This window comes from Acanthopagrus latus, chromosome 1, assembly GCF_904848185.1.
Source record: "Acanthopagrus latus isolate v.2019 chromosome 1, fAcaLat1.1, whole genome shotgun sequence".
Lineage (NCBI taxonomy): Eukaryota > Metazoa > Chordata > Actinopteri > Spariformes > Sparidae > Acanthopagrus > Acanthopagrus latus.
Window position 1 is genome coordinate 12,748,214 of NC_051039.1, and position 19,768 is coordinate 12,767,981.

Genomic DNA, 19,768 nt, shown 5'->3' on the forward strand with positions numbered 1-19,768 from the left:
CAGAAAATCCAGCTTCTCTCCTGCGGCGACTTCAGCTTCACCAGCAACGACTGTACAACGCAGCTGCACTCTGATTCGTCAGGGACGGCTTACGTAAGCCCGTCTCTGCTCTACTATTGGACAGACTAGATGTCCGTCAGCAGCTGAGGAGAAACGGGGGAGGAATGGACGCAGATAACACTCAGCATCTGTACCAAACGATGAATGTTGTGTCACATTAAACGGATTTTTCCTCAAAAATAAGGAGAAATAGAAGCAGCTGCCATCATGGTACGTACACGAGGACTTTGTGTGATGGTTTAACGCTGGTGAAATTGTCTGTTTGTGACGCAACGTGGCGCATTTGTGTTTGACTTTTCCGGATAGGAAACCGCGATGTAACGCAGCCGTTAATAATAATAATTTCTGTGTTTATTGTGAACTAACAGATGAACAGAATATTAAATGTCTTGTGAGCATATGCTATGTCGTATAAAAACACGTATACGTAGCTAGGCACAGTAAAACTGTCAGTTGGTGTGAGATAATGTTGACGTTGCTCGTGTTTGTCCATATATTTGCAGTATGGGTTTGTGAATCACGCCTTGGAGCTCCTCGTTCTCAGGAATTACGGCCCGGAAGTGTGGGAAGACATCAAGTGAGTTTTCTGGATCAAGTGTTTACTATTGTCGGTGTCACAGGTTACACTGTGTGACCAACCAGACCTCAGGGACACCTCTACTACTGTAGTGGGGCTCACAATCAGCTCACACACTGTCACTGTGTGTCCAGTGGGGATAGACATTTGCTTTTACTGTAATTATTAACCTCCATCTTCTGTAGGCTCAAACTGAAAGCCAAAACATGAAGGCATGAAACATTTGTTTAATGCTGGATTGGTAAAAGATGTATTCAGAGCCCTTAAAGTGACACTGTATAGCTTTCGAGAAGAAATTCAAACACAGAATTTTAATATTTACAATCTGAATTTTTTTCTTCCAGAAGTTAACTTAACAAGCTGTTTTGTCCTTTTGGTTTTTTTTGGTTGTGTGATTTGTTTAGGCATAAAGAATCAGTCAGAGAAGATGTTTCTCCCCTGATAAAAATGTATTCCCCCAAACTACATGGTGCACCTTTTATTAAGTAAATATACAAAGGTATTACCACCAAAATGTACTTAATTGTAGTTTGTTTGAAACAACTGTGCACACATTGTGTAGTGTCCAGATGTCCAGATATATCATAAATTAAATTTCTATCTCTGTACATGTATATGATTGACATCTAGCAACATAAAATGAGAAACAGCACTAATAAATACACCTGCGGGACAGACCCGTGTGTTTTCATGTAGAGGGACATTATCAGAATATATACTGAATTTTTGGGGCTGACGCCGCTATGAAGGCGTACAACTATTCCGATATTGATATATTGGCTGATATCCATAAATCCATGAACTTGTGACAAAGACACATATGCGACAGAAGCAGGATATTTCAGTTTCACAACTAAACTGTATTGTCCAAAATTACATCAGTGCACTGAAATGATTAACTTCACTGGAAGTGTAATATAGATTAACAAAAGCATTTTTTATGGCATAATTAGAAATTTAAAAAATTCAGATAAATATCAGATACAGATGTATCTGTGATAGGGCAATATCAGCTGATATTATTGGCAAAGTGATTATTTAGTTTTGGTCATAAGTGATTAAAACTAATAAGTATCTTATTATTATTTAATTATAATTACTACTACTACTACTATTACTTATTACTAGTCAATATTTTTCTGGTAGTTTAGGCCATAACAATTTTACAAAAAAAAACATCTGCAAAATAATAAATATTTTCAGCTGTCAAATAAATGTAGTTGGGTAAAACATACAAATGTTCCCTCTGAAATGTGCAGCAGAAAGTACAAAGTAAATAGAAACACTCGCGTAAAGTACAAACACCTCAAAAAAGGGCCGTAACCAGGGTTTTACAAAACACTGAGGTCATAAATCCAAACCCCCCTTGCAATCAGACATCTGAAATAGACACCTGATATTTATTTTTCATGATTAAGATATTTAATATTTTATTTATTCAGTTAACTGTCAAAGTTTTGATAACTTTCCCGACATGACTTTTCAAAACAAGACAACCCTTTGTCAGCTTTGTTACAGTGCATTTTTATATATATTAAGTTAAATCATGGGTTGTTAATTGGTTTATTCAGGTATAGTAGGTAGTACATCTCTATCAACCCATTTGGTAAAGCTTCATCCCTGGATTTTTCAGAAAAATGGAGAGACATGTTTCTTTTCACTGGACAGGAACTCTGTGGTATGCAAGAAAGACAATTCTGGTGGGAAAATGAAAGAATCCTTTATTTATTTGTTATTTGTGGGACATGACCTCAGCTGCAGCCCTTCCTAAAAAAAAGCACAATACATTCCACCACTGACGGGTCCTGCCAACCTATGTAGTTTTTGTATGATACAAAGGTAGAATGCTGTACATATGTCCCATTCTAACAAATACCCTCGGTGAATGCAGTTCCCTGTCCACCATTATAGTATTAACATGCCATTTTTTCGGCATGTTGAATTGTTTGGCTCAGTCTTCGTTTATTTTTCATGTGTAGTCTCAACTGCCCTAGACTTGACCCAGCCTAAAAAAAGAGGCATTAGAAAAAACCCCAGCAGCAGCTGGCTCGTGTAAATGTTCTCAAAGTGATCAAAACTGGAGCTCCCTGCATCATCTCTGAAAATGTACCTCATTGTTATTTATTGCGCAATTTATCATGTTTTTTTTCTAAAACAATGAGCTCTTATTTTCTTTAGAAATGCTTTTAAGGTTTGGTATGTTGTCTCAGCTGTTACACGTTCTGATAAAATGGGGATTTCTGATCAGGCTTGTAAATCATTTCTGTTTTCTTAGTTAAACAGTTGTAATCAGAAACTCATTATGCTTTCTGACAATTTTGGGTAAAATGGATTGTCAGATGTATAAATAGCAAAGCACAATGTGAGCTGTGTATTTTTTGTCAAAGAACCTGCAGTAAAAGTAAACCTGGTTGTCTGTTCTTGTTTATAACCATATATCCACTTTATAGCAACATTTTTATGTTACTGTAATATAAATCAAGATGGCTTACACTTACAGGGCACAAATGAGACCTAACAGTTGTTATTGGATTATTCTTGTGAACAGAAGTTGCCCTGTGATTTAAGCAACATCGGAAAAGCAATTCCAAGAAGACAAAGCCATTGGATGCCTGAACACATTGCCTGCAATTATTGTTTACTTCTCCCTTAGACATTTGCTGTAGCTCATGAGTGATGACTTCACTTTGTTTTCAGGAGGGAAGCTCAGCTTGATATTGAGGGTCAATTCCTGGTTAGAATCATATACGAAGATGGCAAAACATACGATCTTGTTGCTGCTGCAAGCAAAGTTCTCAGTAAGTGATCTTGCTTTTGTTGAAATAGAATTGTTCCATATGTGGTTTGTGATTTAAAAAAAAACTGTAGCTTTAGAACATTATAAGAATGTGTGTCACTGATGTGACCCTTCCTGTATTTCAGAGATTGATGCAGGAGAAATCTTGCAGTTGTTCGGGAAGATGTTTTTTGAGTTTTGCCAAGAGTCGGGATATGACACTATCTTGCGAGTGTTAGGATCGAATGTTCGGGAGTTCCTGCAGGTAGGCTGTCTCACCTCTTTGCATGGAAGAAAACTTGATGGTAAAACAAACTAAAATATGAATGTTGAATATGTTTAAAGGGGTACTCCACTGATTCTACATGAATCAGTAAAGGATTATCACATCTTGTCTTATGAACATTAGTCTACCCATTTCAAGGAGCACTGCTCAGTCATTGCAATACAAAAAAATATAGGTCAAAAATAGGTCCTTTTTACAAAGAGAGTGTGCAGTAACGCCACAGTTAAGACTGCATGTAAAGCTGTCTTTGTTTTTTTATCCTGAATAAAACAGTGGTGTAATGCCGGTCCAGTGTATTATTTAACGGGGCAGTATGTAAGAACTGGCTCATCTATGGGATTCATACGCAAAACAAACAAGCGGGAATCACATTACCAGGTAACAGCTACTAAGTGTAACTGCCATTATTTTGCTTACTCAGCTCTACAGCTAGCAGCCCAGACTTGGCTTAGGGGAACCGGGATAGTGTTGGTGATTACACTGCTAGGAGAGGAGCGTTGGCAGCTAGGGGCTAGCTGGTTAGCATACAAACTTTTGCAACACAACACACAGTCATCATAATGTCAAAACTGTATTTGTACTTGTACTCATTAAGAATAGTACATATTGTGTATTTAAGATGGATGAAATGAAATATGCTTTTTTGTTACATTATGGGAAGTGTCGGATGCAGAATTTGTAGATAGTCAGGACTCAGAGTCTGGATATCTTAGCCTTTACTTCTTCAGTTTCAAAGAGCTAAAAGACTTCTTTAAGGTCTCATGTAAAATGTACAGCTTCATCATCCAATTAATTATACCCTCAGCCAGATTCAGTTAACTGGACAGTGATTGAATGTAGCATATTTAACGTTTCAGAATCTGGATGCTCTACATGACCACCTCGGTACCATCTATCCCGGGATGAGGGCTCCCTCGTTCCGCTGCACAGATGCTGAGAAGGGGAACAATCTGATTCTTCACTACTACTCAGAGAGAGAAGGCCTGCAAGACATTGTGATTGGCATCATTAAAACCGTCGCTCAACAAATCCACGGCACAGAGATAGAGATGAAGGTCTGCTCTGCTGTTTTTGTTCTGTCTTCATGCACACTGAACCCGCAGCTCTAATGGCCCGCTCTGCTGCTCGTGATGAATGAAGATGACTTCACAGTTTTCCCCCATTTCTCTCTAATTTATTCTTTTCAACATTCCATGAAGCCTTTTAGTCCCTGTAATGTTTTGACTCGAAATGTGTGCACTCATGTCTGAGAATATAATTGAAGAGGTTATAATGTGAAGATTAAACAACAGAAAGTTCCAAAATAACCAGACAGGAGCAGTGCTGCGCTGTGACAACTGTAGTTCAGCGCTGAGTTTTTGGCTAATGTCTGTGAGTCAGAGGATATTTTTAGATCTAAGTTATAGAGTCCCGAGCTTGGGAGTCTTTCAAGGAGTTTTTTTTCCTCTACAGTTTTATTTTCACTTTGTCAAACTGTCGATGAATTTAATTTGTTTGTCACAGATCCACATTTTTTGCCTTAGCTCATTCACTCCACCACACTAATCAGATTTTGTCTAAACCAGTATGAATAACTCGATATCATGAACTGCCATTGGTATTTCTATTTGTATGTTAATGTGCAGCCCACAAATCATGGCCTGTAGACGTCCCCTGCACTTTGGCTGGAGTTTACTCTTTGTTTCATAAGCGAGCAACATTTTCTCCTGAACCTAATCATATTGTACAGACAGGATAATTTTTTTTCAGAAATTGTCTGTGTAATGAAAGAACAGTAAATGGCAGACGCTCCAAATGTGACACCCAGTTTCTGGATATATTAGCCTCTGTTGCTGTGGTAACAGGGTGCAGAGACAGCAGCTCGACGTCAGCGTGCCTTATGCCCACAAACCCACTGAATGTCATTCACCACTTTTTAAATTCTATATTATTAGACTTGAGGTCAGGAATATTATGAATTGGTTTATTTTAATGACACTGATATTTCATGAGTGAAATATTTAATCAAAAACAATGTATTACTGTAACCTGCTGACACAATACAAGCATTTTTAATTCATTTCAACTTAATTACATCAGCTGTTCAACTTCATGTGATGCAGATGATCCAACCCAAAAGCGAAGAGTGCGACCACATCAAGTTTCTGATTGAGGAGAAGGACTCAGAGGAGGAGGCTTTCTACGAAGATCTGGATGGCTTCGAGGAAAATGGCACACAGGAGACTCGGATCAGCCCGTACACATTTTGCAAGGCTTTCCCGTTCCACCTCATGTTTGACAAAGACCTGATGCTCACACAGTGTGGGAATGCCATTTATCGAGTCTTGCCTCAGGTGTGCATTTTGGATACAAAATGTTTTCATGCAGCAAAGACAGCACTGTATCATGTTTTAGTAACTCAGTACATTACAACAGTTTAGTACATACACAAAGCAATAATTCCTGATGTAATGTAACTGCAATGTATATATTTTATTCCCCAGCTCCAGCCTGGCACCTGCATCCTGCCTTCAGTTTTTTCTCTGGTCCGTCCTCACATTGACTTCAGTTTTCATGGCATCCTCTCCCACATCAACACCGTCTTTGTTCTGCGCAGCAAGGTAGATTCAGTTTTTGTCACATGGCTGTTCACATCAGTACTTTTCAGATATTATCGTACCTTTCCTTGAGGTTTATAGTCTTATACATATTATATCATATATAATTATTATTATATATGATATAATGTTTATGAGTTCACAGATATTTTTAGCAGCTACCTAACATTTTTGACTCTTTGTGTCTCATTAAGGCTGTTAGTAAGGATAAAATTGTTTACATGCAGGGATCACAGAGCTTGTAAATAATGAATAATTTAAAAAAAAATTGATATTCAGCTTTTAATACTGCAGTTTATGCATGGAGTAAAGAGTTTAAGGGTCTTGATGTCCTGAACATAAAGAGCTTTACTGACGATAATTCTGGGAGAATTGAAAAATTGGACAGAGGACAGAGTGGAAAGGTAAAGATATGTTTTAGAGTACTGAGAAATGAGAAATCAAATGGAAACTCAGGAGGGAGGAGTACGTAGTAAGAATAGGAAACAGTGAAATTTGCATTTTGTGTGTACTCATGAAACAGTAAGTGCTGAGGTGTTCCTTGAAAATCCATGAAAACTGAACTGTCTCCAATTGTAAATGATGCATGTAACTATAGACACAGAAAAACCACAGCTTAAAAATAAAGCATGAGCTGAACTGATGCCCAGTTTTGAAGCAGATTTGGAGAAGAACATGTAATGAAATATTCATAAGTGTGATGTAATCCTGACAGGAGGGCCTGCTGAATGTGGAGACTGTGGAGAATGAGGACGAGCTGACTGGGGTGGAGATCAGCTGTCTGAGATTGAAAGGACAGATGATTTACTTGCCCGAGGCGGAGAACATCCTTTTTCTTTGCTCACCCAGGTAATCCTGCAGTGCAGTCTGTCCTGACGGAAGCTCAGACGGAATTTTATAAACGCCAAAACGCAGATTCTATTTTTTTCCACTGAACGTAAACACACCAGTTTCTGGCAATTTAAATTCTGAGGTGTTGGTTTATGTTGATTAATGTCATGTGCATAGAGGAAAATGACATATATATATATATATATATATATATATATATATATATATACACACACACATATAAATAATACTTGAACAGTACAGTATTTATATTTTGTTCTGGACAACTACATTAATAATATTCATGAAGCCTTGATACTGAAAAATCAAGACACAAACACATTCGCTAATTATTTCAAATTAATGATAAAATCACTTAAACACAAGGAAATAAGGGACCATGTAATTTATGATAGTAAACAAAGACTCTCTGGGTTTTGGTCTGTTTGCTAGTTGGGTAAAAAAGAGATGAGTTGAAGAAGTCCCCCAGGGCTGTCTTATAGACTAAAGGAAGAATCAATTAATCATGAAAATAATCAGCAGATAAATTGTTTATAAACTTAAAACCTTAGACCAGCCCTACAAGGCACTTTTTGTGAGATTAGAATTAGAATTACTAAAAGTGACCCTTTAGAAGTCCCTTTAGTCCTATATTGTGTGTGTGTGTGTGTGTGTGTGTGTGTGTGTGTGTGTGTGTAGAGGATTAATCCTTTATGGTATATTTTTTTAGTAATCACAATATTCTGTCTATGTAAATACTGTAACGGCAGCAGATAAAAGTAATAAAATGAAGATAAAATGGAGGAAAGAGTCAAATTTGCTCAAAAGGGCATTATGTTTTTCATGCAATTACACGGTCAGATAATTAACCAGTTAACAGGTCCGCTCAGCTGTATTTTGCTTCTGTGCTTTCAGAATAAAAATGTATAGACACACGCTTACAGAAAGAAAAAACACAGAGAAGCAAAGACACCTGTGAGCTGGTAATTACACTGGTTCTGCTGCTGTGACCTCCATTAGCCTCTGAGGCCCTTTTATAAGCAGTGTGAAATATCGGACACAGGGGAGCAGGGTTCAAGAGATGTCGTCCTGCGATGTGGAGACAGCAGACTCATCCCTGAAAGAACAATGGTGATCTCATTGCCGCTGCTTGTTCTGTTTGATTTAAGCTTATTCCTGATGTGAGAAGGACCAAAAGGAAAAAGTCTGCAGTTTCCCATCTACCCACGGAAACAAACATTTTCAGCAATTTCGCTGTGAAAATAACACTGTAACACAAACAGTAATCAATGAGTATTTCATTGTTTTCTCCCGTATCTGCTTTTGTAGTGTTATGAACCTGGATGATCTCACACGGAGGGGGCTATACCTGAGTGACATCCCACTACACGATGCCACTCGTGACCTGGTGCTGCTGGGTGAGCAGTTTCGTGAGGAGTACAAGCTGACCCAGGAGCTGGAAATCTTGACAGATCGACTGCAGCACACACTGAGGGCCCTAGAGGATGAGAAGAAAAAGACAGACAGGTTGGACTATTTTTTTCTAGGTTTTTCCACTATGCTTCATGAAAATAAATTCCAGTGTAAGCTGTATTTTCAGCTTTAATTAGTTCCCAACTCTTTACTTATCTTGTGACAATAACAGTAGAAGAATTATGACCACACATTAGTGTTTTGTGCACATTCTCAAGAAATGTAAGATATTCATATGATCTTACATCAGCAATGCAAGATCCACAAATATAATTCAAGGGCCTGATCAGACAGAATGCAGTTTTTGTGCTGAGAGGTGTCTTTTCTTGTTGTTTTCCATTGGCAGTAAGCTTTTTGCTTGCTGTTCTTAGACCCCAGGAGTGCCTCACATTTTTGCAGAGGTATATATATTTTTTCATTTACACACAAACTTTTCCCTCGAGTAAACGATCGAGAAATATTGTGCATTACAGTTGTAATTATGTGTAATCATATACCTCAGCCATGTCATTATCTGTAGGTTGTGGGTCAAACTACAATACATGTATCACAGTTCTGCTTTTATCTTTGTTTTATTTTCCTTTATTGGAAAAATAGGTAGCAGATTTTTAATTAGTTGAACTTTCAGTGAGATAAAAGAGATGTCTCATTAATTATTCTCCTTTAAGGATGGAATTGAGACAAGAAACACTGAAGACACTGACAGGTTTCAGTCCTCCACCGTTGTTGTGAGGCTACGTTACAGGAGGACCACCTAAGGTCAAAATCTATTGTTGTCCTCAAGACAGCTACTTGCCTAAGCTACTCCTCTGTCTCTGATGTGGTGAAGACACCAGCTTTCAGAAAAGGGCCTGTCATAGTAATTTAGCACAGCAGTGTGCGACAGCTGGAGGGGAGCACAGAGGTGGAGCATGGTCTTTATTAAGACTTCTGAAGCGGCCCTATATTCTCAGAGGAAAAGACTTCCACTCCACTGGTGGATAGCTTTATTATTATTCTTACCATTCTCCTGTACCAGAGTGCCTCGAGCTCCGAACAATGATTAGAATTCATGGCTCCTATCTAAATATTTAAGAAAACTGCAGCTGCACCGTCACAGCCTTTGAAGAGCTTGACATCAACGTACATTTTCATTGTTTTTGCTTCTGTTTATGTGTGCTCCTTACTAAGAGAAAAACACTGTACCCCATGTGTGAGGATTGTCATGGATAATTACAGATAAATACTCTATCTACGTGTATAGTGTTGTGTGTGGTGACCATTGTCTCTTCTGTATGTGTCATGTGTATTCAAATTATGATGCATCATGGAAAGTATTTTGCTTTGAACAAACAGCCATGATCTAACCAGTTACCATAGAAACACCACCCTCCCATCTGAGACCAGCTTGCAAAGCGAAATGACCAAAAAGGTGGTGGGTGAGCAAATAAAACGCTGATCCGAAGGATGGACTTCAGTCTGGCAGCACCGGCCCATTACTCTGCCGCTCGAGTGCACCCTAACTGCGCCTTCGCTCAAAGTGTCCATTCCTCTTCTTTCTTTCAGATTGCTTTATTCTGTTCTGCCGCCATCTGTTGCCAACGAGCTGCGACACAAACGGCCCGTCCCGGCTAAACGCTACGACAACGTGACCATCCTCTTTAGTGGCATTGTTGGATTCAATGTCTTCTGCAGCAAGCACGCCTCAGCCGAGGGAGCCATCAAGATAGTCAACCTGCTCAATGATGTTTACACACGTTTTGACATCTTGACAGACTCTCGGAATAACCCTTATGTATACAAGGTTGGGAGAACAAATTTTTCCATGACAGTGTATAATACATTTGTGTACATTTTTCTCAGTAAAGGAATAAAAAGAGAGGAATGAGTGCAGTAAAGTGATCCTGATAGAAAGTGAGTCCATGATCTAAATTAGAGAACTGTTTTTTTCTGTTCTTTGAGTGAGGCACACCGACTCTTTTTGCGAATAATGTTGTGCAGTTATGCACATACAAATCCATAAGAGAGTATTTATATCAATTGACTTGAGTTTTTTACCATAAGAAGGGTAGTACTAACTTCTAAACACAGTGTAGTTTTACAGAGGCTCTGCACCACTTTATAGGCCTCGTGCAACAGATTTACACTCCAGGCTTTCAGACAAGAATGCACTTTAAGAAGTCAAACAGACCTCGGCACTTCCAGGGGATCGGCCTCAGGCACTGGGTCACCAAAAGAAGTAATATTTACTCTACGAGCTGAATGGCTTGGTGGTCCTAGGGTTTTAGCATTGCTCAAAGAGGCCCTGAATATCTTATAGCTGATGTAAGTGTTTAAGTGTTTATTTCAGGGTGTTTCAGTTTATTTCTAGCTGCACTGTGTGCAAAAAATCTCTTTGTACACAGTGGGAGCAGATGATTTTACAAGAACCAGAGTAAAGAAAAGAAAAGAGTTGTGATATAATTTATGTAAAGACTGACAAAATGCTTTTCTTTATACAGGTGGAAACAGTGGGTGATAAGTACATGACGGTGAGCGGCCTGCCAGAGCCGTGCACACACCACGCCAAGTCCATCTGCCATCTCGCTCTGGATATGCTGGAGATTGCTGGACAGGTCAAAGTGGATGATGAACCAGTACAGGTGTGAGAAGATTTCAGTGAAGTTCCCTGTATTTTATGGATAAATATTTGAGTATTACAGCAAACACCTGCTAAGTACAGACAAAATTAGTTTGAATATATAGCATATTATATTTCTTTGTCATTTCTGCAAAAAACATCCCAAATTTAATGTTGACCATTCTTACACGTCACACTAATGAGAACAGCTGCATGGAGAGCACAGTTATCGTGCTGAGCGATGGAGACGAGATGGAGACACGGCACTTATGCCCACTTGAAATAATTCAGTCAATCAAAGTATGTTTACGCTTCAGGTTCAAAGAAGTTGCTGATGTTACCACAGAACTTTTGGTTTGATTGTGCACTCTCCTCCAGGTGTAGCTTATTATAGAGGTACCACATGGCTGTCTGCAGTCTGCCCCAGTTTAAGGCTGTTTTCACATAAAGTCCTTTTACAATGAAACAAACCCTGTCTTATTTTGGACAGAAAAGGGACCCAGTTCCTTTTGTGTTCACATGGTTCATTTGAAAGTGTACTCAGTTCCCTTTTGTGTCCACTTCAGTTGAGTTTGGTCCTCGATCCTCTTTCTGTTTGAACTTTATGTCCTCTGGAACACAGATCCCTCTTCTTTGGATTATTGGTATTTTTCGCTAGGAACAAGATGGCTGTTTGTTCTACCTTTATTCCCATTTAATCATTTGTCTTAATGTGTCAGTTTTGTTAACGTTAATGGCCTTGGATCACAGCTAAAATGCAGTGACTGAGGGCAAAGTATTCAGACTCCCTCCTGAGGAGGCCTGAGTAGAGGTATTTTATTTTTTCCTCACATATTTAGATATTGTGCAGGAATGCGCCTGTTATTATGGCACAGGCAATTTAGGCATTTTGGAGTTCTGTAAATTTTCTGAAATTGCTTTGAAAATTCAGACTGCTTGTGCAGCTGACAAATAGCGTTGCAAAGATCATAAACGCTAAACCACAGATGAAAAAATGTGTATTTTCTCCCCACGGAACTTCTTTGTGTTTTTTTTTTTTTTTTTTAAGTAGTTGCTGCCTTTTGAAAAACAAAAATAATATAGTGGTCAAAGAACACAATTCAAAATAATTAAGAAAAATAAACAAAAATGTCAGGTCAAAGTGCATGTTCCTTATTTATGTGTTTATTTCTGTGCGTGTTTACTTATCAAGATTGCAATGATCCTCCTCCTTCTGTGTAGGCGTTTACATTGGAATTAAAGCCAAACCCTTCTGTGAAAAGTAATTTACAGTAGTGTCGCCTTTTATGAAGTGTGATGGAAAGACCATAACATTTCAAACCAAGTTAATGGTGATATCGGTTGATTGCTACATCCCCATTGATACTGTCATCCAGCCTAATATGACCAACACTTAACCCTCAAGAATGTTTTGCTGATTGATTTTATAATAATCTGTGCATCTGGACATATTTCCAGGCTGAGGTAATGAGCAGTGAAAAGTTGGATAAAAAACAGCAGACTTTTGTTTAACTGACTGCTGGAGATTGTTATTGTATCGATGACTGTTGAGACTTAACTTTGGAAAATGATGTCTGTTTAACAAAACGCTGTTTATTTTTGGACATGGCACTGGCTGAAGAGGACTCCGTTTCAGCAGCAGAAACAGACTCAAATCATCTCACGATTCTGTGTCTAAAAATAGATTCTCATTTGTCCCAGACACTCACAGCGTGTTCAGGCTCCGAACACAACAAGCACTGAAGTGCCTACAAGTTCAAGTGTAAATATTAGTCTGTAGATTGCCTGGAGCTACTTTTGGAATCGCTGGTTTATTGCAAATCAAAAAAAAGAAAAAGAAAGGAAATCTAATTTTGTGCGTGGAGCGCTTTCTGGCTCACTTAATCTCATATCCACCCACCATCTGTTGCACCTTTTCGGTCGATAGCTTTAAAAATTTGTGCCAACCAACTAAGAGAAGCTTTCAGCTGGTTAGTTCTTGCTGTCAGTGGAGCACAAATCATTTATCGAGACATACAATTTTATATCTACACAGGTTTATTTAAATGCTAGGACAGTTTTTCTCACTCAGCTGTGCAATTCTTGTTAGTGTAGTACTTTTGAAGTAGAATAAATCTGGTGCATCTTGGTGCTGGAATCAGTTTACGGCGGATAACTAATGATTGGTGCTATTGATAGCTTACAATAAATATTTAAATTTGGTTTTGCCAGTATTTGACAAGAAATAACAATATCTTTGCCTGGTTTATTAACTTTGGTGAAATTAAAACTGACATGTATGAAGAGTCTCCTTTTTCATTCTCCTTTCTCTCCAGATTACTATTGGGATCCACACAGGGGAAGTGGTGACTGGGGTGATTGGACAGAGGATGCCCAGATATTGCCTTTTTGGAAATACGGTCAACCTCACAAGTCGTACAGAGACGACTGGCGAAAAGGGAAAAATAAATGTCTCAGAATATACTTACCGGTAAGAAGAAGGCAAAGCAAATGTATTAATAGAACACCATTCAGACACAAGGCATTTCAAATTGTTTTGCAAAGGCAATGAAATCTACTACAAAGAATATTTAACTGCTGATGAAACAGTCTCAATTTACTACTGATGCCCCTAAATTACCTACATAAGTAAGTTAGACCATCAGGAAGAAGATGAACTATTTCTGTTGAGTTTCTCTTAATACCAGGTCGCCGTGCAGACTGGAAGAGCCTGTGTTAACATTTTCCCAGGCAAAGTGACAGTGAGTAGTATGTTAAAAAAGTAAAAAAAAGAAGCAGGAGGAGATTTTTCCTCAGATCATTTTATTTTTTAAATTGTATTTTGTGGATTTGACAGTTGAAACACTGCCACTTTTGTCCAGAGGGGGCACCAAATCCAAAAAAATATCAAAAAATTAAGTTGTTAAAACCCTAAACAAGCAAGTAAATAGTTAAAGATGAAAAATAAATTGCATTCACAGGGCTCTAGACTACATTTCTTCACTGATAAGCATCACAGCACATAATATAGGCACAGCTAATAATACCACATTTAAGTATATTTTCTTACTACATTTCTTAACACTTGTAAATGGTTATAAACAGAAAGACAATGCAGTTAGTGTTTTTCTTTATATAAACACAAAACGCATGACGAGAAATTGCAAATAAGGGCAGAAGCACTTTACAAGCTCTTATACTTGTAGTGCTTGTGAAAGTATTTCAGGATTTGTTTTTGGTTTTTTTTTGCATTGTTTATTTAAAAAAAAAAAGTATGCATATTTTTGATCCGACCTGCTGAATATCAGTCACCCCTGTGTGACCGATGAAAAATGTTTAGTCACACATGTCAGATTTTTTTGGTGCATGTGCGACCATAATGGGTGCACCCTGAAGCCCTCATTTAGAGGACAATAAAAATAAAAGCAAGCCAATAATTAGTTGTAGTAAAATGTCATGTCTTATACATAGCAAACATTGATGGATCTGGAATCTTTTCTACAGCTGGGGGAGCATGGAAAGTTAAAGCTGCCCCACCTTGCTTTGATTTGATCATGGGACTGAGCAAATCTATCCAGGTTGATCTGAGGGGTATGGATACTCTGCAATGCCCTATAGAGAAATTATACGTTTTTTTTTTTATTTGACTCACAGGAAGCCAGTGCAATAATTTATTGAACAGTGTAAATTACCTCCTTATTTCATATGAGTGACATATTGTCACCTGTTTAGATTTGATCAGAGGCTGGAGAGAAATTGTAGAAAAAGCAGCTTTCTAAGTTGTTTAAACAAATTCAACTTTGTGATTGGTTAAGAAGGTGCCAGTATTATACATGAAGGACAAGTTGGAATTCATTTTAGGCATAAAACAGGAGACATGTTGTTTTGATTTGAGTGAGTATAAGATACCCCCATGCAGCATGAGTGATTTGTTATGGTGTTGGCATTGTATTCCAGGTGTTTGCAGTCCGCTGAGAACGCTGACCCTCAGTTCAATCTGGAGTACCGGGGCCCCATCACCATGAAAGGAAAGAAGGAACCGATGAAGGTGTGGTTTCTGTCCAGGAACCCCACCGACTCAGAGTCCACCATAGTTAAAGCTTAACAATCGAGATTCAACAATAATACACAATGAGTGACGTCTAGACATCTAATGAGCTTCAGTACGACACTGTCTACAGTCCAGATGTCTTTATAATTACACAGATGAGCAGGGATGAGAAAATATCTTACTATAGATATGATGATATTTTTAATATAACGTTAATTTGAATTCTCTCCCTGCTTGTTTCTTCCTGACCACAATCTATCATGACCTCACTATATTTTTGTAGCATAGACACAATAGTGGAGTGTTTCATGAATCGTAGAAGTGCGATCGTACATTAAAGTTTGATACATTTTGGACAGAATATTCTCACACTGTTGTTGTATATATTATCACTAAAGTTTTGATAAGCAAAACATCTGTCCATCTATGTTTTTAGCTGCTAATTTTGTCATGTACTGTATTTGTTCCACAGCTTGCCAAAAAAAGTGACAATTTAGTACTAACCAGTTGAAATAACTAGTTTTACTTAACATGAATAAAATATATTTTACCATCGTCTTTTTCACTTTTAAGGGTGATAATGACATTTAAATTTAAAATGAAAGATTTGACTTAAGATTGATGTCATGTTCGTGCCATTACATTACATTACATTACAGTTTTTTTGCTCATTGGATGTAAGAGTTTTTGCAAGAGTATGAGGTTTTACACTGAATATGTTCTTCTGGCATCAATACCATCAAAAGAAATATAAATTTAGATATTACAGCTGTTGTATTTATATAGATCTATGTCATCATGTCCAAAAGTTCTTTGGCACACAAGCGTCACCAGATGTATGTATTACAAGTTTTGTCACTTTTTAAAAGGCACAAATGATATAGGTTTTGCCATTAGTAAAGCCCTTTCATGTATCGATCACTGAATTACTGAACTATTATATATATTTATTGCACCCCTCTACTTATTGCACACTCACTTTTTGTATGTATGAGAGAGAATACTATTTACTAAATGTCTTCTAAATGTTGTTGAGATATTCTCACTGATCTATCAGAGCATATTTATTGTTAACAATATTTTGATTGATATTTATTCTTTTTTTTCCATTATAAATGTTACTATGACCTTTAGAAAACAGAATATACAGTGGAAAAAAATAAAAGTAAATAAGTAATTATGGATACAACTACAGTGTTTTGCCTGTATAAGCTAAACTATGTGCTGTATGTGTTTGATTTAGTTCACATGACTAAATGTACCACGCTTTTATTTTTTCCAACCTCATTATTATTAAATCTTGCATCATGTCCTCCATGCAGCTTCCTGTGTCGAAAACAAACAGGTGCCTCTTGTTCTGTATGAGTGCATTTCTGTGCTTTTAAGACATGACTGCTTTATGTTAACAATGTTTCTGTTGGGAGCTATCTAATAAAATAGTCAAGAAAAGTGTCGTTTACTTGATATTTAAATGTAGAAGGAAATAATGTATTGTCGTTGCCTTACCTGAGAAGGTGTCAAACATCAGAAACATCAGTGATATAGTTCAACATGTACAGCAGATTATTTTGTAAAGAGCACCCTCTGTTGGCCAGTCAGAAGACTACACATTACAAACTATCCATACTTTTCTGAGTATTGTTGACAGTGATGAAATGTAAATTAGTGCATTTACTGAGGTATTGTACTGTAAACATCATGTTCTGTACTTACAAATACTGCCTTTACTAAGCACTTCATTTTTGATACACCTGCTGCTTTTACTGTCACTAAAGCAGGATTGTTCTCTTGTACATATTACTTAAAATATACAGAAGGGTAGACTTGTATCATGCGTCTGGGATTATATACCCTACTATCGAACGTATACAACATTGTGTGGTGATACATTCAAAAAATTTTTACAATGGAGATTCAGAAAAGAAAAATAAGATTGTCTCTTTTTTTGTCTGGCACAATGATTCTGGACCCTGTGTGAGGAATATGACAGTTTAAACATAAATATTCATAATACAAGCTGTTTTGTACACAAATTAAATGCAATATTAAGTTAGAACTTGAGACATTTTGAGTCTCGGCGGCTCCCGTCATTAATTGTCGGCGCGGCAGGTAAACTCGCAGCAAACTAACTGCGAGATCCATTATTAGCAAGCGTTAGCATGAATTTCAGTCACAGGGTTAACTAGTGTCTCTGCTAATTTACGAAGAAGGACGTTCATAAAACATTTCATGCTACCAGCATTTTATTCCAAATGGACTCTTCTGTCCGCCTCGAAGAGAAGTGTGGGAGGAAAAAAAAAAATACTTAAATTAATTTTCGAAGATGACGCCCCGTCGGCAACATCCATGACGCAGATAAAAACAAGGTTAAGTGGGAGGTGTTTAGCCGTAGCACCGATGGCTGACGGCTAAGTTAGCAAGTGGATGGCGAAGAAACTTGAGCCTCCAGCAGCTAATGAACAAGGAGTATGAGGGAGAGAAGTAAAAGAAGAGATTGTCAGTCTATTTAACTTAATCACGAGCTGGAACAGAAAGGTGACAGATGTGCTATCTATCCACAAGGCACCAAAGAGCTAAACATGAACTTAGTTAGATGTTTACATTTAGCTAACTCAAGAATAATATTTTAAAACAATAAGACTTGGTGGAGCTCAAAGAGCAGTGAGATCTCATTCAATGACTATGAGGAAACTCCAAATGAACTCTAACCTAGTGCTGTTCTGCATCTGCTGGATGGGCATGGATGACGTGCCCTTTGTCATTCTTGGAAACTGCCAATTACTCGTGGATGAAACTCATTTAGGGCCAATAAACAAATTCCAGTTCCCTGCAATGATGCATGGTGAGTTATTGGGCCAAGTTGAATTGAGCCATAATTGTTATAAATTACATTTGTCATGATAAGTGAAAATGTCAAGGCCTTAGTAGTGGTGGTGGCACAGTATGTTCAGGTCAGGCTGTTTTGATGTTTTCTTCCCTATAGTGGCAAAAAATACAAAAGTTGCAAAGTCTGCGATATTGCAGGACCACAAACTACTGTATTTTTGGTTATTATTCCTTGATTTATCCGGATTTGTTGAGAGCTGTGTTTGTTTTCTTCTTCAGGATGACACCTTTTCATGGTTGAGTTTGTGAGGGTTTTGTCTGAGGACCTGAGCACGTGCACAGGTAAGTAAAAATCAACTATAACATTTAACTAAGAGCCTTAAAAGTACGCAATAAAAACTTCAGTCCTTAAATGCTAGCAATAAAATATTTGAAGTAGTCCTAATTCAAATGGGGAATGACTGTAGTGATTTAACCACAGGGGCACTGAGCTTTAAGGCTTCCAATCCAAGTTCACCCTTCCATTCAAAACTCCATATGTTTGGAGTAATGCTAAAAACATAATCCTTTACAGTTTGTAAAATGTTGGAACCACGGTGCACAACACCTTTTTGGACTCTCTGCATTGACCTATACCACTCCTCCTTTCACACACCATGTTATTAGTTCACACATTCTGTTTTATCTGTTACTACAACAATGAGATAAGATTGTAGGATGAAATGATGATAAAGATTAGCTTAATCAAATAAACCTCAAGCTCACAGTCACTTTCAGCACTACAGTCCTAGTAGAAAGGTCTCTGTGTGATAAGAGGCAGATTCTACGAGGGGGAAGTAACGGTCAGGCAAAGGTCTCTTGTGCTGCATAATAAGATGAGATGAAACTGATACGAAGGAGAATTGGCACACTGCCCATGTTTTATGATATTCTTAGTGAGACTCTGGTGGGATTATTCAAGCAGCACTGTTTTGTGTGCATTTTTTGCAGCTTTTTGCTTTGTTGTTGACATTCACGCTAGTAGTTTGTAGTCAGTTATTTGTCATTACCATTTATCACTCTTTTATTCCAAATTGACCTTAAATACAACATAGAGAATAGTCAAACAACCAAACAAATAAAACATAGCCGGCTAAAAAACATTTATCATGTATGCACAAGCTTTGTTAAATCACAGACCCTGTTAAATACATCATAATCATTTTAAGGACACAAATTGGCTGACAGTGACTGTGTTCACGGTTGTTTGTGTAATACTACCCTCAAATATCAAAGGTCACGTTTATCACAATTAAGGTCAAAGGCCTGATTGGATACCTCTGAAGCTGAACAAAGCAATTATTGTTATTGCAAGAACATTTTGGCTGAGATGTTTAGCAAAATTACATTGGAAGTAATCAAAGTTAAAGCAGTGCAACCTTTGTGTTCACAATATGCTGCAACAGTTGTTTTTAGTTATTTTTGTCTCAGTTTGAGGTTCAGGTACCCAAATATACATTCAAAACGTGAATGTGTTTCAAGTTACATAAAAAAAGATGTGCTGTAGTTGTATTTTTTTGTGCATTGAATGCTGTGTGCTTGCGTCCCGTAGTTCTGCAGCAAATACTGTTGACCAGTTATGACCAACACCCTACGTAAACAGAGTTACAAGTATAACAGGATGTCAACCATTCTGGCAGGTATTTTTTTTTTTTTTTATGCCAACACAGGCAC

General features: G+C 37.7%; 1 protein-coding gene across 1 annotated transcript; it reads left to right on the top strand.

Moving 5' to 3' along the window:
- The first annotated feature begins 110 nt into the window (after positions 1 to 110).
- On the top strand, positions 111 to 16,678 carry gucy1b1 (guanylate cyclase 1 soluble subunit beta 1). The gene is made up of 13 exons (XM_037099627.1): positions 111 to 270; positions 564 to 637; positions 3,335 to 3,435; positions 3,560 to 3,678; positions 4,557 to 4,754; positions 5,802 to 6,032; positions 6,183 to 6,299; positions 7,012 to 7,145; positions 8,457 to 8,654; positions 10,146 to 10,383; positions 11,081 to 11,221; positions 13,515 to 13,669; positions 15,136 to 16,678. The coding sequence occupies exons 1-13, from the start codon at positions 268 to 270 to the stop codon at positions 15,281 to 15,283; spliced, it is 1,857 nt and encodes a 618-aa protein (XP_036955522.1). The 5' UTR covers positions 111 to 267; the 3' UTR covers positions 15,284 to 16,678.
- The last annotated feature ends 3,090 nt before the right edge of the window (positions 16,679 to 19,768 follow it).